At 47.9% G+C, this 23,007-nt stretch overlaps 3 protein-coding genes across 9 annotated transcripts in view; 1 reads left to right on the plus strand and 2 right to left on the minus strand.

Moving 5' to 3' along the window:
- Positions 1-4,468: 4,468 nt before the first annotated feature.
- POLR3K (RNA polymerase III subunit K) lies at positions 4,469-7,291 on the minus strand. The gene is made up of 3 exons (XM_073362689.1): positions 6,952-7,291; positions 6,570-6,657; positions 4,469-5,032 (listed from the first exon to the last, which is right to left on the minus strand). Exons 1-3 carry the CDS (start codon positions 7,060-7,062, stop codon positions 4,905-4,907), a joined length of 327 nt encoding a protein of 108 aa, XP_073218790.1. The 5' UTR covers positions 7,063-7,291; the 3' UTR covers positions 4,469-4,904.
- SNRNP25 (small nuclear ribonucleoprotein U11/U12 subunit 25) overlaps positions 7,108-23,007 on the plus strand; it is a 176,133-nt gene continuing 160,233 nt past the window's right edge. For 2 of the 5 annotated variants that reach the window (XR_012161176.1, XR_012161175.1), the window contains exons 1-6: positions 7,108-7,288; positions 7,915-8,005; positions 9,475-9,580; positions 9,985-10,059; positions 12,309-12,371; positions 15,466-15,616. Coding sequence is in view for 1 of the 5 variants with exons in the window: in XM_073362688.1 (XP_073218789.1) it covers positions 7,172-7,288; positions 7,915-8,005; positions 9,475-9,580; positions 9,985-10,059; positions 12,309-12,363 (444 nt within the window). In the remaining 4 variants the exon portion in view is untranslated. The remainder of the gene's footprint in view (positions 7,289-7,914; positions 8,006-9,474; positions 9,581-9,984; positions 10,060-12,308; positions 12,372-15,465; positions 15,617-23,007) is intronic. The other 3 variants (XR_012161178.1, XR_012161177.1, XM_073362688.1) reach the window with 2 other exon arrangements.
- Positions 9,093-23,007, minus strand: part of RHBDF1 (rhomboid 5 homolog 1) — a 116,337-nt gene continuing 102,422 nt past the window's right edge. Inside the window, exons 16-19 of one of the 3 annotated variants that reach the window (XM_073362664.1) lie at positions 21,480-21,555; positions 20,588-20,688; positions 20,074-20,227; positions 9,093-9,987 (exon numbers count right to left, since the gene is read on the minus strand). In XM_073362664.1, coding sequence (XP_073218765.1) covers positions 9,979-9,987; positions 20,074-20,227; positions 20,588-20,688; positions 21,480-21,555 — 340 coding nt within the window. In that variant the 3' untranslated portion in view covers positions 9,093-9,978. Of the gene's footprint in view, positions 9,988-17,439; positions 18,273-20,073; positions 20,228-20,587; positions 20,689-21,479; positions 21,556-23,007 lie in introns of those variants that run through there. The other 2 variants (XM_073362661.1, XM_073362662.1) reach the window with 2 other exon arrangements.

Below are 23,007 nucleotides of genomic sequence, written 5' to 3' on the forward strand. Positions count from 1 at the left end.
TTTTGTCCAAGCTCACTATAGGGATCTGCTGTAATAAATGGACCTGTAAACTTCCCCTAATTGTGAGTTCAACTGTGACGAGTGAGTGAAAGGTTATAAAATATCACAGTAACCTATGTTATGGTGATGGAAAAAAGTGCACAAAGGAGATAGAAACAACGAATTAGTCCAAAGGGAGAGGCCTACTGATATAACTCAAGGACTGAGTTAACATCATGCCTGATAAACAAGAAAAGGACAGGATCAGCAATCAGTGAACCAAAATTGGTGTCAGGAATTAGGCCTAACTGGTGGACAAAATGAGAGGACAGGCCGTTCCGCCCATCACTCCATTTTGGGGTCCTTAAAGAAAGAGACTTCGGGAGAAAAAGGCTACAGGAGTGAGCTTCACCCTCATGGCTGTGACCCCCATCATCTCCTAGAACTGCAGACCTCCCAATCCTGAAAGATGTCCAGGACGCCAGATGACCATCCCTACCTACCACGTCCCTCTGAATCCCCGCTCCACTTTGTCTCATGCCAGGTATCCTTTTCCTTATCCACCTTTTCTGTTCTGTTTCTACTCTCTCGTCTTTTTCCATCTTGCTTAACCGGTCAAGACTGCATATTTTGTAACACTGCTGTAAGACTGTGACCAGAGAGTGGCAAAAAACAATGCCCTAAACTGTCTGATGCTAGTATGACTTTGCCAGGTCTCAGACCATGTGCCATGCCTATGTTCTTCCAGCAGTGAGGCTGCAAGTGAGAGTCAGATACAGACACTTCTAAGGTGCCACAAGTACTCCTTTTCTTTTTGCATTTTCAGTCTTTGCTGTTCTTTTCCTCTCCCTTTTAGGGAACAGAATCAGACTTTAACATCAACAGCAACAATGACAGTTCCAGCCTCTCTTTACTAACTACTAATCTTTTCCCCAAAAAGGACAGTTATTACCATCATTGGCAGTCTCTTAGATGGTATCAAACAAGTATTTTTTCCTTCTAAAAACTCTCTCCAGCTAAAGGGAAAGGGAATAAGGAACGTTGTTAAAACAAAAACCTTATTCAATACTTTACATAGCAAACGCTGTAACCATTTTCCCTGTATCTTTAATAAAATGTTAAAAGGATTTTTAATGGTATGTTTGGCATGGCACAAAACAGGCTAAGGTCTCTGTATACCAAACCTTGTTTAAAACTGTTTAATGTTGGACAGTGACTGGGTTATGGTAACAGCTTTGGCCCATATATTCCATGTAAATATATACAACAGATCCTACCTGACGCAGCTTGAATGATCTTGCAGCTTTCACATAGCCTTTCTACCCATTATTTTTTTTTTTCTCCTTTGACATGAAATCTATTTGAAGGCAGGGAGTTGAGTCGACACAGCACTCCTCTCTGAGCGCTATGTGGCTGGGCTTCTCTGAATCTGGAGCATGGCTGGGCAGAGGGAGCAAAGCTGTGAGAGTGCTGCTTCTCCATGCCGAGGGCCCTACCAAATTCACGGCCGTGAAAAATGTGTCATGCAACTCCCTCTACAATAACCCCACAGTCCTTTTTGGGTCAGGACCCCTACAATTACAACACTGTGAAATTTCAGATTTAAATAGCTGAAATCATGACATTTATGATTTTCAAATTCCTCTGACCGTGAAATTGACCAAAATGGACCGTGCATTTGATAGGGCCCTAACCATGACATTACACATGAGGATTCTCAGCAGATTGCTGCCGAAGTAGATTTTTCCTACTTTTTACTCCTCCAGATCCTGAAGAGCTAGCACAGCTCTGGGAGAGGGAGTTAAATGTTATTCTACCTCATGTAACAGAACTGTAGACCAAGGTGCTTGCAAAGTCTTTATGGATCATCCATGAAATGGAAAAAGCACAAATGTGCTAATGCCAGTGCAAATGTGCAGAGCTAGCAATTAAAAAAAAATCTTTGTACTTGTAAATTGGTCCCATTTGATGCGAGATCACTGAAAGATGAATATGGAACTTATATGCTGCTTTCCCTAAGTCATTTTCTACAGCAGCATCTTAAATGTGCTACCTGTAGAACGTACCAACTGGCTACGGGCCAGGTAAAACCTCACGCTCATAGGCGCCACTTTCAAAACTAGCTGAGTGTGAAAGTGAAGCTCCAATGACAGAACCCCCAAAGTCGGGTGCCCCTTGCAGGTTCTCTTTCACGGCTGTAGATGGTTTTTCAGAGCACAGTTGTACCAAGAGATTTTTGCTCTGAATGTTCTGAAATACCTTGCAGCACCTTAATAAAAGCTTGCAGAAAAACCTCAGAGGGGGTTTAAAAACACCATAAAATTCATAAAATTTTTCCCAATTGATATAATTAAGGTGGTGACAGTATCAGAAAACTTTGGCTTGCATAAAATATTAATTAGTTTTAACATTAAGGTTCTAAGTAGAAACTAATGATAGTTTAAATATAGAAAATCCAACATGGCTTACCAAAATGGCGGAGATGGGGGATGATGCAGAAAATTTAAGTAGTGGAAAGTTCTAGCAAACAAGATGGCATCAGAGGGAGGAGCTCAGAAAGGTCTAGAATCCAAGATGGCATCAGGGGAGGAGCTTAGTTATCTAAAAATAGGATGATGTAAGAGGGGAAGAAGCAAGACAGGAAGTACAAATATGCTAATAAAAGGGGGAGAATCTAGACAGGAAGATGAAATATGCTAATATCTGGAAGCAGATTGGCTGAGCCAGACAAATTATATTAATGAGCTAACCTTGAGCGAGCAACCAGTATATAAGGCAGACAGCCAGCAGGCTGAGACTGTAGCAAGTTTGACATAGTGAGTTCGACAGCAGACTGAGAAGAGCAAGAGTGGCAAGACAAGACAGCACTACCTAGAAGATCAAGAAGTCTCAAAGATCATCAGCAGAATTCTAAGGTTGCCTTGGCAACGAACTGCCTGCTAGCAGCTACCTTGCCAGCAGCTCGAAGAGAGACCGCAACTGTAGAGACTACAGTCCCTAAAACGAAGACAGATCAGAAGGACCTAAGACGATACAGAGGGAGTTTTGGATATAAGTGTAAGTCTGATCTTCTTTTCTACCTACCATTTAAGAATATATGGATCTGTCTATAAATAAAGCCAGATGCCTGTGCCTTGAGTGAGCTCTCCCCTACCCATCCTGCAACCATTTGGCCAGCATTTGTAGGATGCTCAATTTTAAATGTTTAGTATTAAGTGTTAATGTTGATGCTAAATAAATGTTTAAATCTGTGAATACGGTAATGGTTTTTCATAAGTGTATATAGAGGTCACATACACCATATTGTATTAAGTACGGGGTTAAACTGTATCACTAAAACTAAAAGCCTTTGTGTATATGGGATCCCTATATGCATGTTTCATTGAAACTACTGTATTTCCTGTATGTGTTAGATATCCTATGTAGTCTTTTTATTTTGTTGCACTGCTTTATTGTACAATTCTTAAATGTAATTCTATTGTGCTGTATTAAATGCTGTATCTTTTCTTGCCTTATTAAACCCACTGTAACTTCTATTTCTGTTAAATAAATAATTTTTGTTTTTGAAGAATTTCTGCTTGTGTGTCCATCCTTGAGCAGAAGGCTGTATCCGTGTCCTTTCAGGGGTCAGCAAGACTAGCTTGCTCTTGGGAGCCCTCTGCAGGTCAGAAACAAGCCCCCGGTAAAGCTCTGGCAATTCCTTTAGGGCGGGCCACAACCTTGTTACCCTTTTGTTAAATTAAAAGCATCATTGTAGGCTAATTTAATTGGCATCTAAATTTTAGGGTAACCCAGCGATGGGAAAAATTACATTACACTGCAGTAGTTTCTAGTGAAAAGTCACTTGGTTACTTGACACTGAATAAATATGAGAAGGAGAACATCTGTCTATATTGAAATGGCACTAGTTTAACTTTAGTAAAACTACTGGACACTCTTAATTTGACTTCAAGCTGGCTTATATTAACTCCCTAAGGAATCAAAATACATCAATATGTTAGGTTTAAATCCTACTGTGTCAACACAGGGATTTGCACTGGTTTCACTAGTTGCTGGAGGTCTTTTTAAACACACCGTTAGTTAAATCAATGCAACTTTGAACATAGACAAGGCCTGTTTTTTAAATAAGTCTGAAAAAAGCACTGTGGTATCCTTAGTGTCCAGCAGTCAGGTCCCTGGTTTTAGGTCTTATGAGACAGAAGCCACCTCCACTCACACACTGGCCTCATACTATCCAGGGACAGGAGTTAAATATTGAAACACAAAACTAAAATGACAATTCCTCTCCATCACTCTGATCGTGCTCCTTGTATGCTGTATCTCTTTCCCCTCATCTTTCACCTGTCTTTTTTTTTTCCTTTCATTCATAAGCAATCTAGGGCAAGGGGACAGTCTTTGTCAGGTTTCTGTAGAGAGCATAGTACAACAGGGCCCCAGTCCTGTGAGTTCAGTACTGATCCAGGGGAAGCATCACCCAATGAAGCAATAGTACGACTTAAACATTTTATTTATCTGTTTCCCATCTAGATACTGACCATTCCTGCCATTTCTTAGCCTGCAATCGTAGATCACAGCTGTGGTTAGTAATAAATGATAACTTAATGCATCCCTATAAAAGAGCAGCGTTGCAGTGGGAACGGCTGAATAAATAGTTTTTTGCATATAATCTCTAAACAGAGGCAGTTCTTTGTTCTAACAATGTTTGCTATCAGGAAAATGTGCAGTGTACGCATAACATTCAGCCCCTGGACCATCAGATTATGGTGAATGCCTGCACGAGCAGCAGCCAGTGTTAATTTAACTTTATGCAACAGCTGGAACCAGAGACACTTATTTCCATGTTACCATCTTTCATAGAACCCAGCTGGAGAATTTTCAAACAAACAGCAAAAATGATACTGAAGAAATTAAATCTGAAGCAAAAGTTAGTCCCTCCACCTGTGGCCGCACTGGGCATTGCAACACTTATAGAAGGTGGTCATGGGCTCATCAGCTGATCTGGTCTGAATCTGCATGAAATAAGCACGCGGATGCTCACACTTGGGACACGGCTCTGCAAAAGAAACCAGACGAACTACAGTGAGTACAGCTCCCAGGGCTAGCAAAGCAATTCTTCATTCTGCCAGGGGAGCTCACTTCTAGAGCTGCTCTATCTGAAGGACTAGAATTCAGCCTTCCACAATCCATTCAAGAGCTATTTCAAAATGTCCACTGGCTCACTTTTTACATGATGGGAGAACTTAAAGGGCCTTCAGGGGTAGATCAGTAACTCTGGCCACTGTCCTTGAGAGCACTCCCTAATGCCAATGGATTTAACATGTTGGGGACTATCTGGTTTCTAAGATACAGCGGGGCACTAATGCTGCTCTCATGGCCACTGAAAGGTAGGGCCAGAAGTCACTTCTTTCTCAGTCAAAAATCTTGCAGGGTACGGGACAGATCCCAATGGGAGTAGGGAAATTGAAGCACAGAAATAGCAACAGCTCCATGCACATAAGCAGACCCAGAATATGCTGTTCAATAGATATATATAAATGATTTGGGAAACGGGGTAAACAGTGAGGTGGCAAAATTTGCAGATGATACAAAATTAATTCCAAAGCACACTGCAAAGAGTTGTTATGAGTGCAAAGAGTGCAATGTTGTTAAATGCAAAGCAGTGCACATTGGACAACATAATCCCAACAATACATACAAAATTATGGGGTCTAAATTAGCTGTTATGACTCAAGAAAGAGATCTTGGGAATCATTGTGGATAGTTCTCTGAAAACATCTACTCAATGTGCAGTGGCAGTCAAAAAAGCAAACAGAACATTAGGAACCATTAAGAAAGGGACAGATAATATTTAATACCACTATATAAATCCATGGTACACCCCCACCTTGAATACAGTGTGCAGTTCTGGTCACCCCATCTCAAAAAGATATATTCAAATTGGAAAAGAATAGCTAAGAGGGGATATCATAGAGGTCTATAAAATCATGACTGATGTAGAGAAAGTGAATAAGGAAGTGTTATTTACTCTTCATAACACAAGAACTAGGGGTCAACCAATGAAATTAATAGGCAGCAGGTTTAAAACAAAAGGGAGTGTTTTGTCACATAATGCATAGTCAACCTGGGAACTCACGACCCGGGGATGTTGTGAAGGCCAAAACTATAAAGGGGTTTCAAAAAAGAGTTAGGTTGATGGAGGACAGGTCCATCAATGGCTATTTGGCAAGGTGGGCAGGGACACAACCCCATGCTCTGAATGGCTCTAGCCTCTGACGGCCGGAAGCTGGAACTGGATGACAGGGGATGGATCACTTGATAACGGCCCCGTTCTGTTCACTCCTCCTGAAGCACCTGGCATTGGCCACTATCAGAAGACAGGATCCTGGGCTAGATGGACCGTTGGTCTGACCCAATAGGGCCGCTCTTGTGCTGGAGGGAGGCTGGGAGCCAGCCTGCCAGGAGCTGTTCCCTGGCTCAGCTTGTCCCTCAAGCTCTGGCTTGGCTCCCCGCCATGCCAGGAGGGCCCAGCGTCTCCCGCAGCGGCGGGGCCAACCAGGCATCACCAGCCGAGCCCCAAGGGCCATGCTCACCTGCCGTGGAGTCCACGTTCTCCCACGCCGCAGCGCCGCCCAGCACGTCGTCCACCTCCTTCAGCTTCGGGTACTTCCGGCTGCTCACCTGGGGGGCACACAGGCCGTGAGGCTCCAGCCCAGACCCCGCTGGGATTTCACCAGGCGGCCTGGGGGGAGGCGCCTCCGCCCATGGCATGAGTCCCGCCCACATCGGCCCCGCCCTGCCAGCGACTAGCTCCGCCCCCAGCAGACCCCCCCTCAGGCCCGTCCCACCAGGCTCTGATTGGTTGCTCTGCCCCAGGAGGCGGGCTATAGGAGCTGGCAGTCCCCGCCCACCGAAGCACAGGCCTCGCCAGGGGAGGCGGCAGCAGGGGGCGCTGCCACTGGCCGGAGGGATTACCTTGCGCGTGACGTTGCGCACGTAGGGACACGTGGTGCAGGCGAAGCGGTGGCATCTCGCGCCTTCCTCGGCCACCAGCACGTTCCCGCAGGCTGGGCAGAACAGCAGCATTTCCGCTTCCGGGTCACGTCGCAGCCCCGCCTCTTCCCTTCTCCGGGTCACGGGAAGCCCCGCCCCCGCTCAGGCCCCGCCCTCCTGGCGAGCCGCGGGCGACGGGCTGATGGCGGAGCCGGGCCCCGAGGAGGAGGAGCTGGCGCACGCCGAGGTGCTCGAGCTGTTCCAGGAGGGGCTGGCCCGCCTCGTGCAGGACCCGCTGCTGTGCGACCTCCCCGTGCAGGTGCCGCTCCCCCCCCCCCCCCGCGCCGAGCCCCGCCCCCCGCATTGTGCCGCGTCGCGGCAGCGCGTCCCCCGCTCTGGGGCGGACACTGACCGGCCGCCAGCCGGACAGGAGCTGGGGGGCGTGTCCCGAGCCCGGGCGAGCTCCTCCCCCGCACGTGACTGCCGGGGTCAGCGCCCTGGAGCGTGGGGGTGGTTGGGTGCGCGCTGTGGGGTGCGCAGGGTCCTGGAAATTCCGGGGGGCGGTGCCGAGCCCTGGAGAATGCGGGGGGTGGGTTTCCGGCGTGGGGGGGCAGGTGGGTTCAGGGCAGGGGCAGTCATGGGGGGCAGAGCCCTGGAGCATGGGTGGTGACTGGGGGAGGAAGAGCCCTGGAAAAAGGGGGGCGGGAGGAAAAGCCCTGGAGCGGGGGATGAGGGGACAGGGCTGTGGAGGAGCTGGGGGTTGCAGATTGGAGGCAGGGTGTGGGAGGGGCAGAGCCTTTGGGGGCGGGAGGGGGAGGCTGGCAAGAGGCAGAGCCCCATGGCTGCAGGTGTCAGATGCTTTGCGTCACACCTCTCAGAGCACTAACAGGGCTGTGGGGAGTAAGGTGCACCTGGTGGTTCATCTGCCTTTCGCTTTCTGGACAGGTCACGGTGGAGGAGATCAATTCTCAGATTGCGCTGGAGTATGGCCAAGCCATGACTGTGCGGGTGTGCAAGGCGGATGAAGAAGTGATGCGTAAGTCCCTGACATGCTTCTCCCCCCATCCCCGGTGCCCTAGGCTGACTGTCGGGGTTGTGTTGGGAGTCTCTCTGGGTATGTCTACGCTGCAATAAAAAGGCCACAGCACTGAGTCTGAGTAACCCCAGGTCAGTTGCTTCTGGCTTGCAGGGCTCAGGCTGTGGGGCTAAAAATTGCAGCATAGACATTCGGGCTGAAACTGGAGCATGGGCTCTGAGACCCACCCTTCTTGTGCGTGGGTGCCTCCACAGATGCCCATACCATGGGTCTTTTATTGCAGAGTAGACATATGATCCAAGATCATACTGACGGCCTGCCTTAGTTCACTGGCCAGGTCTTTGACCTAAAGAGAAAGGAGGGGCTAAAGGCAGGAGAAGTGGGTCTGCTCCCATGTGCTACTTCAGGGGTTGTGTAGGGCCTGCCCCTGCATACATGTATTTGCTATGTTAAATGACACACATACAGGGACCATGCTGAATGATCTCCCCTGCAAATCTCAGGCACAGCTTAGAGCTCTGGAGCATTGGTCAGTTAGAAGCAGGAGCCGGGGGGAGAGTGGTAGAGCTAGCTGGGGTAGTTGCTCGCAGTTAAGTGGCACTGGGCATGTGTGCAGCCTCCTACTGAAGCCAGGCTCAGGTGGAGTTGGATCTGGGGAGGACACGGAGACCAAAGTTCAGTTCCCACATCTTCTCTTGCCACTTGATCTAGTGGTGCTTATTCCACTGCGTAGCTCGCTCTGAGGTGAACTTCCCCAGCCAGGGTAGGGGTGGCATTGATGGGCTCTGGGGAGGAATTCCATGCTTGGTGAAAAAAGGCTATCTGCAGGGGCTGGGTTTTGAATGGAACCACAAGGTTGAGGATGAGTTCTAGGAAATTCAACACTTAAGTATTGAGCCGGCTAGTAAGCCAGTGCAGTGGGTGCTGTGTCTGAGGTTGGGCAAGCCCCTCCACATGGCACCCTACCATGGTGATATTGTGAAGGGCACTAGATTGGTAAACTCCTTGTCATGCAGGGCTTTGAATACTGCCAGCAGGGTATCAGAGTGCTGTAGCTTAATGCCTTCTCACCAGGCTTCTGCAGCCCAAACCATCTCCTGAGTCAGACGCACAGGTTGGGGCCTAAAATGCTGTGATGCAATAAAGTAAAAAACTCCTGTGTGATAGTTGATAAAGCCAGGCAGACTCATCCCTACCTCACTTCTCACCAGCTGCCAAACTGGCTTTGTATCATACAGTTCCCAGCCCTGAGCCCATTCCCTGGGGTTACTGTGGCACAGGCTTTTGGATTGGAGCATTAAGGAAAGCCAGTCCTAGTGTTGCTCTTTATTCTCCACAAATAGCACAAAGCAACTCCACTTAAAGTGCAGCTTCCAAGAGGTGAGGGTGGGGTATGGGAGCTGGAGCTCTGCCTCCCTCCAGAATGCATCTCTGGGGCCATTGCCAGGTGACAATCTTTTCCCTTTTAGCTGTAGTAGTGGTACAGAATGCCAGTGTCCTGGACCTGAAGAAAGCCATCCAGCGATATGTGCAGCTGAAGCAGGAGCGGGAAGGGGGCATACAGCACATTAGCTGGTGAGTTGGGGGCTCCTCAGAGGAAAGGGGGTGCTGTGGGCAGTCTGATGAACCTTGATACTACCGTTTCTCCTACAACAAGGGGAGCATAAAGCAGCCACCCACACAATCCTATTCATTTCCTTTTGTCTCTGAGGCATGTAAATCCTGGCCTTCATTTGTGTAATCAAACCTAGAGACATAACTGCAGGTGGAGTCCGTTGTAAAGCACATGTGGGCCAGAAAGAGCATGAAGGCCCTAGCTGCTCAGTCACTCCACTCTGGGCTGACCTGTGATAGCTGGGAACAGAGCGGTGGAAGGGCAGGCCACATACAGAGCTGCTGTCATCCTTATTTTCTGATCCTTTGTGGCTTGCTGCTGTTCCTGCTGCCCTCTGTTAAGTCACAGAATTTTGCTTTTACAGGACCTATGTATGGAGAACATATCACTTAACCTTTGCTGGAGAGAAAATGACAGATGACAAAAAGAAGCTGCGAGAGTAAGTATCAGGATTTCTCTATCTTCACTGAGCCTGTTGGAACTAGGAGGAGGCCTGGTTTGATCGCTGTTGTCAGACTGCATGTGTGCAAAACGTTTGTGTGTACAGGGGCTGGTCTTGTCCCTTTGATTCTGGTTAGATTTTCCAATGGAAAGCTTGAGAAGTGTGACTGCATTGCCTCATGGAGTGCTCCCAGGGTGTGTGTTATGTCAGTGAACTAGCTGTATGTCTCTTCCTGACCTGGGCTCAGGCATGAGTTTTCTCCCTGGGGGAATCTGTGACCAGTGAGATTAACCAACAGCCTCCTTAAAACTGTTTTTAGCTAACCACTGAGAGAGAGGGAGATTTTCTAACAAGAAACAGCCAACATACACATTGAGTCTCATCTGGTCTTACGGGTTTCAGAGTAGCAGCCCTGTTAGTCTGTATCCGCAAAAAGAACAGGAGGACTTGTAGCACCTTAGAGACTAACAAATTTATTAAAGCATAAGCTTTCGTGGGCTACAGCCCACTTCATCGGATGCATAGAATGGAACATATAGTTAGGTGAGAGAGAGAGAGATCTTATAAGCTTATGCTCTAATATATTTGTTAGTTGCTAAGGTGCCACAAGTACTCCTGTTCTTTTTATCTAGTCTTACACTTTTCTATATGCTCAGTTAGACAGGCTTTCCTCTTCAGTTACAGGAACAAAACAGAAGCCACTTACATTCCTCTAGGTGGCCCAGAACCTCCTGTGTCTTGGGGTTTCCCATTCAGGTTCCCTCTTGTTCACACTGTTCCCACAAAAGTGGGCTAGAGCCATTAAGGCTCCTTCTCTGGCTTGGTCTCAGTGGAAGCGATTTGGTGACTATTAGTAAGGGGTTCTCTTAGAAAGCCCTCTCTCCAGAGGTTGGTCAGCTCCGCTATCCAGGGTGAAAGATCCAGCCCCACTTATGATACACCACTGACCAATCTAGATCCAACATTTATAATTATTATTAAAGGGACCCCCTCTCCAATGTCTCAGTACCTGTTTCTCACTCTCTGGGCTGCCCTCATAGTGTGCATGACTTCACGCTCTTGGGAGGGAGCTCAGCGGGGCATGTGTATAACAGTACAATATGTTGACTTGATGTTTCGAAGTCCGCAAACCTTGTAGTTCAACAGAGCAGCCATGAGTCCTTTCTCCTGGTGAAAAGCTATTTCCCTGATTCGCAGTTACCAAGAGTAGGTTCTGCATTCCCCAGGCTATTGCTGTTTCCAGAGCACCAACCACAGGTATGCATGGTGCTTCCCAGATAAATATGGCATTTTGCCCTGAGGGGCTCAGTTTAAATTAGCCTGAGAACACCATAGATGCCCACAGACCAAGGGAAAAAGAGGCAGGGGAAAGGGGGGTGTTATTTTTCCTCAGGGAGCAGTGTGCATGTGTGGTGGTGATGGGGCTGGGAGGGCAGAAATTAGCTGGGACCAGGGGGTAAGTCGGGTTTTTTTCACGGTATGGTTTAATGGGCAGTGAGGCATCCAGGATAAGATGAGGACAGGGAGCAGACCAAGTACAGAACCCTGGCACTGGGGAGAGGAGCCGTGCCACTGGTTGAGAGGCTGAAGGGAGAGGTAGGGTGGGAGTCATGATAACACAAGAAGAGGGAGTGAAGAGTGGAAGACAGGCTCCTGGCCCTGCTTAGTGGTATGTCACTTGGGACCTAAGTAAGAAGTTTACAAACCATCCCAGCTTCCCATACATATACTCAGTAACATGAGAAGAAGAGAGCAGCACCAGCACCTGCTGCATTCTCTAGCTATTACAGACATTCTGGCACTGGGCACGCTGGAGCCAGTCAGATTGGACAAAGAAAATTGGCAACCTCCATCCACAGACTGAAGGGGAAAGGCTTGTCTCCTAAATACAGTGTACGGATTGGTGGGTGCAAGAAATGCCTTTGCTACGAAAACCAACCCTCCCGTGCATGCATGATTCTCACACTGGGGACAGGATGAGAGAGAAGGAGGTGCATGTGATAGATGTTAGTCATGTCACTTAATGCATTGAATGACTGTAGGTCCTGACTTACTGCAGTGATGGGGTGAGAAGTTGGATAAATGGAATAGAATTCTCTGGTCACATGACTATTTGGTGTCCTGCCAATAACACGGTGCCCATGTCTCCCCTTGAAAGCATGGACTCTACCAGGTGAGGAGGAGTCTGGGCTGGGGGCATATAAAAGTTTGTTCATGGACATATAACAGCATAAGTCTCTCTGCAGGTACGGCATCAGAAATCGGGATGAGGTCTGCTTTATAAAGAAGCTTCGAAAGTGACCTGTAAGGTACGTCTTAAAGCTTCATGCACACATTCTGTAAGCCTATATCTTCATTAATCCAGGATCATAGTGCTCATGCTCATGATGCCCAACGCTGCAACTCTCAGCTGCTGGAGCGCTCCAGAGTTGTTGCTGTGTTCCAGTCACTTTCAGCCACTTGTCCTACTATAATTCCAGGTCTCAGTCACGTAGGCTGGAGTGAGGCCAAGTAGACAGATGCCTCATCATTAGGCACTGCGGCTGTGACTAATATCAATGGGGTTACCTCCCCCCAATAGTATTTTACAGCTAATAAATACTGCTCTCTGAAGGTTTCAGAGCAGCAGCCGTGTTAGTCTGTATTCACAAAAAGGTGCCACAAGTCCTCCTTTTCTTTTTGCTCTCTGAAGGAGCACTTTAATTTATAGTGAACTATTAATTCAGTGCTTATATAAACCACATAGCAAGAACACAACTAAATCAACCTACACGTTGAAAGCAGTGGAAACAACTGGTTCAGGTATTTAATAAATCACCTATTATCCTTGCAGTTCATGCGTTTGGTTAATGCTGATATGGTTTAAAAAAAAAAGTTCTTGATGCATTTCCCAGATATCCTTAATTCTGAGCCACAAGATTATAGTAGAACAGCAGTTCTAGTTCAGCTGAGGTCAAGAGTCGCCTACTGTTTAAAACACACCTATTCTAAATACTCTAAAATCCACAGGGTGACTTGAATTGTTTGAAAGTTCTGTGCCTCATGGAGACTGGTGCATTCAGGGTAGGGTTAGTGGTCCAAATTTGGGGTCATTTGAGGAAAGGGTCCCCTCCCTAAATATCAGCGGTTCACAAAAATCTGATTCTTTCTTTTTTTGCCAATACTTGGGGCTCAGACTTGCTTCTTTATAAAGCAGACCTCATCCTGATTTTTGATGCTGTACTTGAATAGAGAATTATGCTGTTCTTTGCCCAGGAACAAACATTTTTATATCACCCAAACTGGTGTTACCCCCCTGAGTGTTATCCCCTACCCATTTGGGGAATCAATATTGAAAAAATTACTGAGTAAAATACACTACTCCAGCATGGGTTGGCCCAAAGAGTAAAATGTGTAAGGGCAGCAATCCTAGGGCTCTTCTGAAACCCGAGAGTTTACAGGCAGACTGTTGTCACAGTAATGGGGTGGCTCAAGGGGACATGCTGTGGTCATTGAACCTGAGCTGCACCCATGTACTGAGAGTTTGAGCCCTTTCCTTGGCAGCTTTCAGAGAATGCATGTTGTGCACACTAGTTTCCCTCTACCTGCATTCTGCAGGGATCCTTTTGAAAGTTTGGCCCTGAGACCAAAATTTCTGGTTTAAGAGCAATGTTGTCAAGGGCTCTAAAATCCACAAGTGGACTTGGTTTTACTTTAGAAGTACTGTCAAGGAAATTAGCATTAATTAAATACAGGACAGGTGAAAGTCTCTAGTAAGCAATAAGGATAATGAAAGCCTGATCCATGCCCTCCACCCTCTTCCTGTACAATGGGACTGAGTGTGATCAAAGAAAAGCAAGTGACTGGGCCATTTAGTCAAGGGGATCCTGATACATAGTACACCTAACATGAGCTGCTGCTAACACTTTCAGATTCTTAAAACTTGGGGGGGGCAGAGATAGGAAATTTGGGGGGTGGGAGGTGGTATCAGAGCAGTGCCAGGAGGTAGGGGGGTTCAAGCTCGGGGCTCTACCCTTTTGCCAACCTTTGATTCTTAGGGCTGTGCTCTGGCACAGCTACTGAGGGGCCAGCCTACTCTTGGACAGCAGCCTTTACTAGTGTCAGGACCCATCCCAAATGCTGTTTTTGAAAACTGTTTGATGACAAGAGCTTAGATCAAGAACTGGGATTCCAAAGATGTAATTATACTAATTTTTCTATGATCCCTTAATGAATAAGGGATTGTCCTTAGAGACTTTTGCTTTCTGGGTGCTCAGAAGCACTGACAGAATCATAAGGGAGGAAATTTGGCACCTTCTTGCAATTCTTCAGTCATTCAGAACCACTGGAGGCCACCGGGGCAGAGGCTGACTTTTTCAGACCTTGAAACCAAAGTCTAAACAGATCCAGAGCTCTAGCCTCAAGGGCTTCCTTAAGCAAAGGGCGTTGCAGACAAATCTTCCCATACTTGTGGGCACTAGGAGTGAACTTCTGACAGATCAGATACCCAAAAGGCAAGTGGCCTTCTCCCAGACGCTTCAGGTACTGTACATGGTTGTCTGATACTGGGAATACAGCTGGGCAGTAAGCACACCTTTTAAACCCCAGCTTTCTTTGCTTTTTTGGTTCCACCATACCTCAGAACCAGAGAGACACCCTAACTACTCACTAGGAGGGAACACTAAGTTTTTTGGAGGAAACTGGAGGAGTTCACAGCTGTCCAGGCATGCAGTTGGAAGGAACTGAGGTGGGGCGGGCATTCTGCCCCCTTCTATAATCTCCTTCGGTACCTTGGGGATACTGAGGGGCGGGGCAGTGGTGCTAGTAAAGGCACACAACCTATAAGTGGGAATATGCAGTGCCACTTGAAAAACTAAACATTCTGTAAGGGCAAAGTGCACCACTGGGCAACCTTAACCCTTTGTTAATGTAGTTAAAATGCTTTCAGCCACTATGAGTATTTTCAACAATGTAACAAGGGTACTGTGTGTGCTTACTGAACAGTTCCGATATCTGGCTGGCATTTAAACTGGGGTGGCCAAAATTGTCAGTCTTGGTTGATTAAAGTTAAGCACCTGAATCCATATTCCTGCATCTAAAAAAGTGAACTGGTTTTCCAAATGCTAGAGGAAGCGGCAGCACTGCACCACCAAGCTGCTCATCGAGGTGCCTAACTTTAGTTATCAAGTTACAAAATTTTGTTTTGTTTGCATGGTATTTTTTTCAAATGCCAAGCTCCTAGTAATTGATGTAGGAAATGTTGTGTCTGATACAGGATGCTTGATTGTCCTACGGTAACTATAAAGAAAACACAGCAACATACACCACACTGAGAGTGCCCAGCTGGTGCCCAAGGCCGCTTGCCAGCCTGTGGGAATAGGGGAGGCAGTAGCAATGTCTTGATTTCTCACTCTTTGGTTACAGCTCCAGGTGCAGCATTCCCTCTGCTGGAAAAGGACTCGGTCCAGGCCGTTACTGCAGCAGGACCAGCCTGCACATTCAGCATCTTTCCAGAAGAGAAACTTGTGGCATTTCAAAGCAGAGCAGATGCAGGAGGTGATAAATTCTTGTATAGGTTAGTGTTTGAATGTGGTGGTTGCTTTTGCTGTACCCTGGCTATGAAGGGCAAATGGTGCACAGTGATGCTTTTCGGAGCCCTCTGAAGTTCTGTCTGCCAGAACTTGATGCCACCATAGGTACAACCAGAAATAAAGGACTCAGACTAATAATTTATGCAGCTGTCTTGACCAGATTTTGGTCATGAAGCAATCCAGACCACAGAGAGGCAGAACTGAGCCTGAGCTACTGCAAGCTTAAAAAAAATGGATATGGTAAAGGTGTGGAGCATTGCCTCTAAGAAGCCATAAATGGAGGCGTGAGGCCTTGAGCCCAGGAGATGGGAATCAGACCAACAGCAGCTAGAGAGCATGCATGCAGTCAGAGGACTGGCCTGTATGGAAAACCATGGCATTTGTTGCTTTTGTGCTGCCCTACCTCCAGGAGCTTGCTCCCTTGGTGAGACAGGCAGGATGTGATGGCCTTGGAACAAGGAACTGGCATCTATAAAACAAGATGACACCAGCCCCATGTTGCAGAACACCAGCCTGTGTGTGTTTAAATAAATTTAATAAAAATGGTGTGATGGGTTTGAAGGAGGAGTGGAAGGTGTACAGGATCAGGGCCTATACTAGTCAATATTCATCCTGTTCCTATAGCTACTGAATCACTACCCAGTCAACTGAGAATTTAAACATTTTGGAAGAAGTCTCTGTGAAGGTTCCCACACAGCTGTGCCACCTTGCTAGAAAACCTCTAAAGTCCAGGATATCTCTGGTAGCATTCTGAAGTGTTTCCAGTTCCACACACAGAGCCAGTTAGAACTGCAGGGGCTCAGTGTGCAGGTGTCATGGTGTAGGGAGGAGGGTTTTAGGTTTATTAGGAACTGGGGAACCTTTTGGGGAAAGGAGGAGCCTATACAGGAAGGCTGGGCTCCACCTAAATGGAACCAGACTGCTGGTATGTAAAATTAAAAAGGTTGTAGAGGAGTTGTTAAACTAAGGACTAGGGGATAGCCAACAGGTTCAGAGAGAGACAGACATCCCTTAGGGGAGGAACTGTTAACAAGGATGCTCTATAGCAGTGCTCCCCAAACTTTTCAGAGTCATACCGCCTCTTACCTCTGTTCCTTGGGCATGGGGGTTGGCCTGGGCCCCAGCTATGTCCCCCAAATAGTCATCCAAGCCCCACAGTTTGGGGACCTCTGCTCTATAACCTAGTAAAGAGGAGAGGACAGAACGTACAGATAGGAACGAAAGAAAAACAGGAAATTAAAAAGGGACCTAGTTGGTCTCAAAAGAGTCCTAAAGCTCTAATCAGTTGTGTCAACCTAACAAAAAATAGAAATGCCCACGCCTGGTGATGGGACACAAGATGGGGAAGGCTCTTAGTTACCACAGAGAATTCTTTCCCAAGTCTCTGGCTGGTGAGTCTTGCCCACATACTCAGTGTTTAACTGATTGCCATATTTAGGGTCAGGAAGAATTCTTTTCTCTGGGTCAGATTGGCAGAGATCCTGGGTTTGTACTGCAGGCAAGTCAAGCAGGTGGATACAGGGCAATTAAGGTGAAGGGAGCAAATAGGCATGGTTCACTACAAGTACAAGTGAGTCTAGCAAGAAGCAGCTCATGATACTTATCACACTGATTTTACATAAAGAGCCATCACTAGGCTCTTTATGACTTGTCCTACTGCCACAAAGGCTCAAGGGCTTAGCCTACAAAATGGTGAGCATGTACACTGCTATAGAGAATTCATTATGGCAACTACTACAAAACAATAAAGTAGAATCATCCTGCTGGGACTGTGGGAACCTAATGCTGCAGACAAAGGGAAAGGACGTGGCCAGTAGGTGCTGGAGACAAAGTGCTTAGGATAAAGCAAACAAATATAGCCATAGACTGTGCAGAATAGTTAACAGTAGCTAAAACGCTACCTTTCTATTTAATCACCACCTTAGCAGTAGTAAACAAATCTGGTTAAAAATGTAGTATTAAAGTAGTGTAATAAAAATATGGCAGCAGAAAAAGTTCAATAAATTGAACAAGGCACAATTGTTCTGTTTTCAGAAAATGTGCAGGTCTTCTGAGATAAGGCAAAATAGGTCTGCCAAGGGCTGACAAGACAGTTTAAATTAACCATAGTCAGGGTTAGATGTGTCACGGGATGAGGAGGTGTTGTCCATGTGGAACTGGCCCAGCAGCTGCAAAGACAATCCAACTCCAGGACCTGCTTGAGAAGCCAGTCTTCGCCTTTCAGTGGAGCTGTGCGTCTAGATCATATTTCTCACAGAACTTGTCTGTGAATGGAATACATGTGAGGAACTCACACCATTCACACTTGATCGGATAGAAATAGAACAGAATCACGAGTCCTGAGAAGAGTCCAATGAAGATGAGCTGGAACACTATAATCTGGCATCGCTTCCGATATAAATCAAATTTCCCAAAGCTAATGTAGGGCAGGAAGGCAAAGGACAAGAAGAGGCCACTGATGAATCCTGAAATGTGGGCAAAGTTATCAATCCAAGGCAGGAGGCCAAAGGCAAAGAGGAAGAGCACCACAGCCAACAGCTTGAAGAAGGCCCTCCATGGCCGTGCCAGGATCTGCCAGCTCTGGAAGAGTTCCACAAAGAGACAGGCCAGGATTCCAAACTGGGATCCTGCGGGGCCCACCTGCAGGAGGAGGACGACACAGGTTACAGAGAGCGAGACCAAACCAACCCAGCTACTGATTGCTCCTGCCGGGTCTCAGCTTCACAGAGGTGTGTCTCTTGCTATCCAGTGCTATCAGCCACTAGAATGCTCCATGTCAGTGACTGAGGAGCTGCCTCATTCTGAGTCAACAGCTAGCAGGGGAGCCATTTTCTACTGGGGGGGAGGGGAAGTATCTGCATGAGGCCTTCTGCCAGTTTGATTCAGCCTTCGCTCCTTGTAGGGTAGCATTAAAGCAACAAGCATGCTATACAGCCCAAGCTAGATACCAGTATCCAGGGGTGAGGAATACAAGGTATCCTCTAGGCTAGTGATACTCAGGCCTCAGTGGTTCAGGAGCCAAAGTAGCTATCAACATTACCCAAAATAGCCACAGTAGTGTGAATTCATTGTTTCATTTATTACAGTGCGATATATTCTCACAGCAGAATGACTGACCAAGTATATTATCATCAACTATAGTTGGTTAATAATATAGTAAAACATCCTGATGGTGTGATTTTAATTATTAATCAATCTAAGTTATTAACCAGTGTTTTAATGTCATGTGCTCCAAAGAGGCCTCAGGAAACACATTAAAGAAACACTTGCTGCTCGTGAGCCTCAGTCTGAGTATCACTGCTCTAGGCTCTAGCATTCTTCTAAAATGCATCAGGACATCAGCTGGGAGCATGAGAGGACTTTGGCTGCTGGATACAGTGGGGGTCTTAGAAGATGGGAGCAGGGAGGCAGGGTGAAGGTGTGAGGTGAGAGAGATGGAGGAAGGTGTGGGAGTAATATTGTATGTGCTTCTCCTGCCATGACAGTCTGTTTTAGTTGTTTGCTCCTTTTTCCCTGCCATGGGAACACTCAGCCTTTTAAGATCAGGGCCTGCCCATAGCCAGCAGCCTAAAGGCAGTGACCATTTGTGGAAGAGTGCAGGCATATTGCTCCTACCTGCAGTACAAACATGCTCAAGATCATTTTCAGGGGTAAAGAGTGGGCCATGCCTGGCTGGGGAGGCCTGGTGGCAGTAGCAACTCCCATTGTTGGGATTCTGTTTAAGGCCAGTTCTACACTACGTCACTCAAGGGTATGAAAAATCCACAGCTCTGAGGGACCTTGTTATACCAACCTAACCCCCAGTGTAGACAGCGCTGTGTCACCGGGAGATTCTCCCATCAACAAAGCTACTGCCTCTCAGGGAGATGGAGAAGCTCTCCCGTCGGCACAGGAGTATCTTCATTTAAGCGCTGCAGCAGTGGTGCAACAGCTCTTGGACATTAGCTATGGAGCTCTCAGTCTCTGGTCTGTCAGGGGCCTGAGCCCCTGCACTAGGCTAACTCAAGATGGGCCCCCTATCATGCTGGGCCATCTCACTGCCTCCTCAGGACCATGGGCAGGGCCTGGCCTCACTCCTGTTTCTCGGGGCCATGTCCTGAAAGGGCAAGACCCTCAGAGGGTCTGGAGTGCTCTGGGGATTTTACTGCTCAGCAACTGGACCAGTTGGTCAGTGGCCAGTAGTGCAGCCCTCTGCCTCACAGGCCAGGGAGATGCAGAGATGGCCCATGACAAAAGTGGCAGTGGAGGCTGAAGTGCCAGGAGCTGTCATCCCGCTCCTTATCCAAGTGGTGTCCACAAAGGAGGAGTTGGGCCACTCTGGGGTCCCCAGTCTGGGCTGTGCCTACAGAAGGTAACTGGAGGTGGGTGTGTTAGGGCTGGGTGATGTAGGATTCAGTGCTCCCAGCAGGTAACTGGGCCTGCTCACCTGCCAGAGACCTACCTCTGCTCTATAGGGCAGGAATATTGCACTGGCCAGGTTCCCTGTGATGCCGCTGAGCAGGTAGATGATGGAGATGCGATGCCAGCCTGCCAGCTTTTCCAGGTCTCGCAGGATGGTCATCTGGAAACAGACTGAAACCAGGCAGTGCAGGATCCTACCAAATCAGGAGAACACCAGAGCTGAGGCAGCAGCTACTAAGGTCGTGTGCAGTCCTGCTCTGTAATCCCTGCCCCAGGCTCACCCATGGCCTCTGGCCTGCCTCCCACATGCACTTCAGTCCATGGCCCCAGCGAGCACCTGGGCCAAGAACGTGAAATATTTGTAACTTATTTGAGGTGCAGAGGAGACTGGCCCCATGCTGAGCACTGCCTGTAACACACCCAAGCAGGGATAACCACTCCCCACCCCTTGCAGGGAACCAATGAGCACCATGCCCAGGTATCCCACACACACAGACACTCCCCCCTCGCCATGACAGTGGCAGACACTGGTTTGTTTTTGCAGTGAGACTTACCCAGCATGGAGGAAGAGGGAGAGCCAGAGGCGGTAGAACTGGTCAGGAATCTCTGGGTTTAGGAAGGGCAGGAGGCCACAGACATCATCCATGCAGTGCACCTAATAGAGAGCAAGGTCAGCTGGAAGCCCAGAGGGTCTATGTCAGGCTAGAGTATGCTGCCCCCTCCTGCCACACAAAGGTATTGCTCTGCCTGTCTCATTGTAATGGGCCTAGTGCCACAGAATCTAGGCGCCTCTGCACCTGCGTGACTGCCCCCTACAGGAAGATATGCATCTTCCCCCTGCTCACATGGGGGAGCCCACTCACCTTACTTCCTGTCAGTAGAGGAGCCTCCATATGGGTATTGGTGCTCTGTGCACCTGCCCTAAGTTACTCCCTGCAACTCTCCAGTTACCCTCCTCCGCCCACAGAGCAGGGAAGTCATATTCTCCCCTCTTCATGGAGAGGAAGCAAAAAGACCACAAAGCACATCATGAGCAGAACTAGAACCAGAACTAGAACTCTAAATGGTACCTCATTTCCCACCCGCCCCCCCCCCCCACTCATTCCTGAATCCCTGCAGGGCTAGGGGGCTGCCTGGAGCACAAATCCTGCACTGGTCTCCAGAGAGGGAAGAGTTGCCTTTTCTAACCTGTTTGTGGCTCAGAGCCGGGCCTGACCACCCACCCCCATTTGAATAAAGGCAGGAGAGCTCTGCGGGCAGTGCCGCCTCACATGGGGCCTGCTGTGGGGCACAGCAAGGGGCTCCCAAGCGAAGGGAAGGAAAGCTGCAAAATCTTGCCCAAATCTCATCACGCCACTTGGAGGAGACGGGGGAGAGGGAAAGAGAAGAGTGAGGGGAGGGAGGAGAGAGTGGCCATGAGAACCTGCCCTGCAGCCTTGGCCGTACCTGGGAGCAGAGTGTTGCCTCCTCATGGAAATAGCCCCGCATGAAATCACAGTACTCTCGGGATGTTATTTCACACCTGGGGAGGGAAACAGCAAGATTCATTTGTGCTATTAATAGCACCTGCTGCCCTCTTGGAGCCAGTCATGCTCTGCATGCTTCAGACCCCCTCATACCCTGAGTCCAGGCCCCAAAATTGGCACCACACTGTACCGGATTCAGAGATGTTCTTCCCCAGCACTGCTGTAGCCTCTCCCTGCCAGGGGCATTTGTGCCATCCTTTCTGCTGCCATTGTGTGTGGTGATGTCCCCATTAGAGCCAGGGAACCACTCTGAACAATCCACCCAGCAAATGGAGCCCTCACCAATATCCTCCCAAAACGCATCCTGAGTCACCTTTGGCACCTCAGTAAATCCCGGCTCAGAGTCACCACCGTGTCTCACCCAGCAAGGGGTCACCGCCCAACAGCCTAATGCCCTGGGTAGCCCTGAGGAAGCACAGGAGCTGGCTTGTGCTGCCCTTCCCCTTTCTGTCTAGGACCCTTGCCTGTAAACCCTTTTGGTGCAGAGACCAGGTCTTCCCTTCTTTCTGGGAGGTGCTCATCATGCTTCAGGGCACTCTTGGGCTTGGTGTACCCTGAACATCAGCCTCCAGTCTAGCTGCACAGCTCTAGCATAGACACAATTTACACTTGTGCAAATCCCATCAGTGTGTGAATCATGTCTATATTAGTAGTTGCACTACTACACCAACAGCTATGCAGGCCGTGTAGACAAGGCTGTACAAGAAGGCATTGATTTCTATTGGGATTTTGTTCCATGAGTCAGATTGGAACCAAGAACTAATGATCTCCCTGAAGGAATAATAACCCTAGTCCATTGATTTCCTAGCTAAAGGAGTGACAGACAGTGAGTCTGCCACAATCTTGAGGGTCTCTAAATCTAAGTACTACAGCATCCATTGCAGGACTTTCTTACACTGTGAGAAACTTGAGGCAGGGACTGTGTCTGCCTCTATATGTGTACAGTGCCTAACACACGGATCCTGATCAGATCTCTGGGCACCACCACCATGTGATTATGCTGGAAGGTGCTAATGGCTGCCAGCAAATTGGTCTATAGAAAAATCACAGAAGGAGCAATTGAATAACCCTTTATGTAGTGATAACTGGAAACAAGAAGCTACAGCCCAAGGACACAATTAAGCAATGTGGTCCCAGGGTTTCCCTAGCAGTGATTGCAAATACAGGGGCTGAGGGATTGATTGGTTGCAGCTGTGTGTTCGTGCGCAAAAGGAGAAAGCCAGGAAAACTAGTGTAGCCCTGAAAGAGATCACAGACAGCTTCTCAGGGCACAGGACTCACTGGAGAGGCAGACTTTCAACTTGTGAGCAAGGAACTTTTGTTATTTGTTCCTCCTATGTTCCAGGGAACAGGACTCTATGTCTATTCTTTGTAAATAAACAGGATCGCACGAAAGAAATACCTGACTCTTATAATCAATTTCCCCTCCTAATGGAGCAACCCCACAA

Source organism: Lepidochelys kempii, chromosome 10 (genome assembly GCF_965140265.1).
Source record: "Lepidochelys kempii isolate rLepKem1 chromosome 10, rLepKem1.hap2, whole genome shotgun sequence".
Taxonomy (NCBI): Eukaryota; Metazoa; Chordata; order Testudines; family Cheloniidae; genus Lepidochelys; species Lepidochelys kempii.

What these genes read in the sequence shown, in the direction of transcription:
- POLR3K (XM_073362689.1), bottom strand. Translation starts at nt 7,062, where the DNA reads ATGCTGCTGTTCTGCCCAGCCTGCGGGAACGTGCTGGTGGCCGAGGAA. An exon ending in TGCGCAACGTCACGCGCAAG is followed by an intron (nt 6,658 to 6,951) that starts GTAATCCCTCCG and finishes TGTGCCCCCCAG; the next exon opens with GTGAGCAGCCGGAAGTACCC. An exon ending in GAACGTGGACTCCACGGCAG is followed by an intron (nt 5,033 to 6,569) that starts GTGAGCATGGCC and finishes TTTCTTTTGCAG; the next exon opens with AGCCGTGTCCCAAGTGTGAG.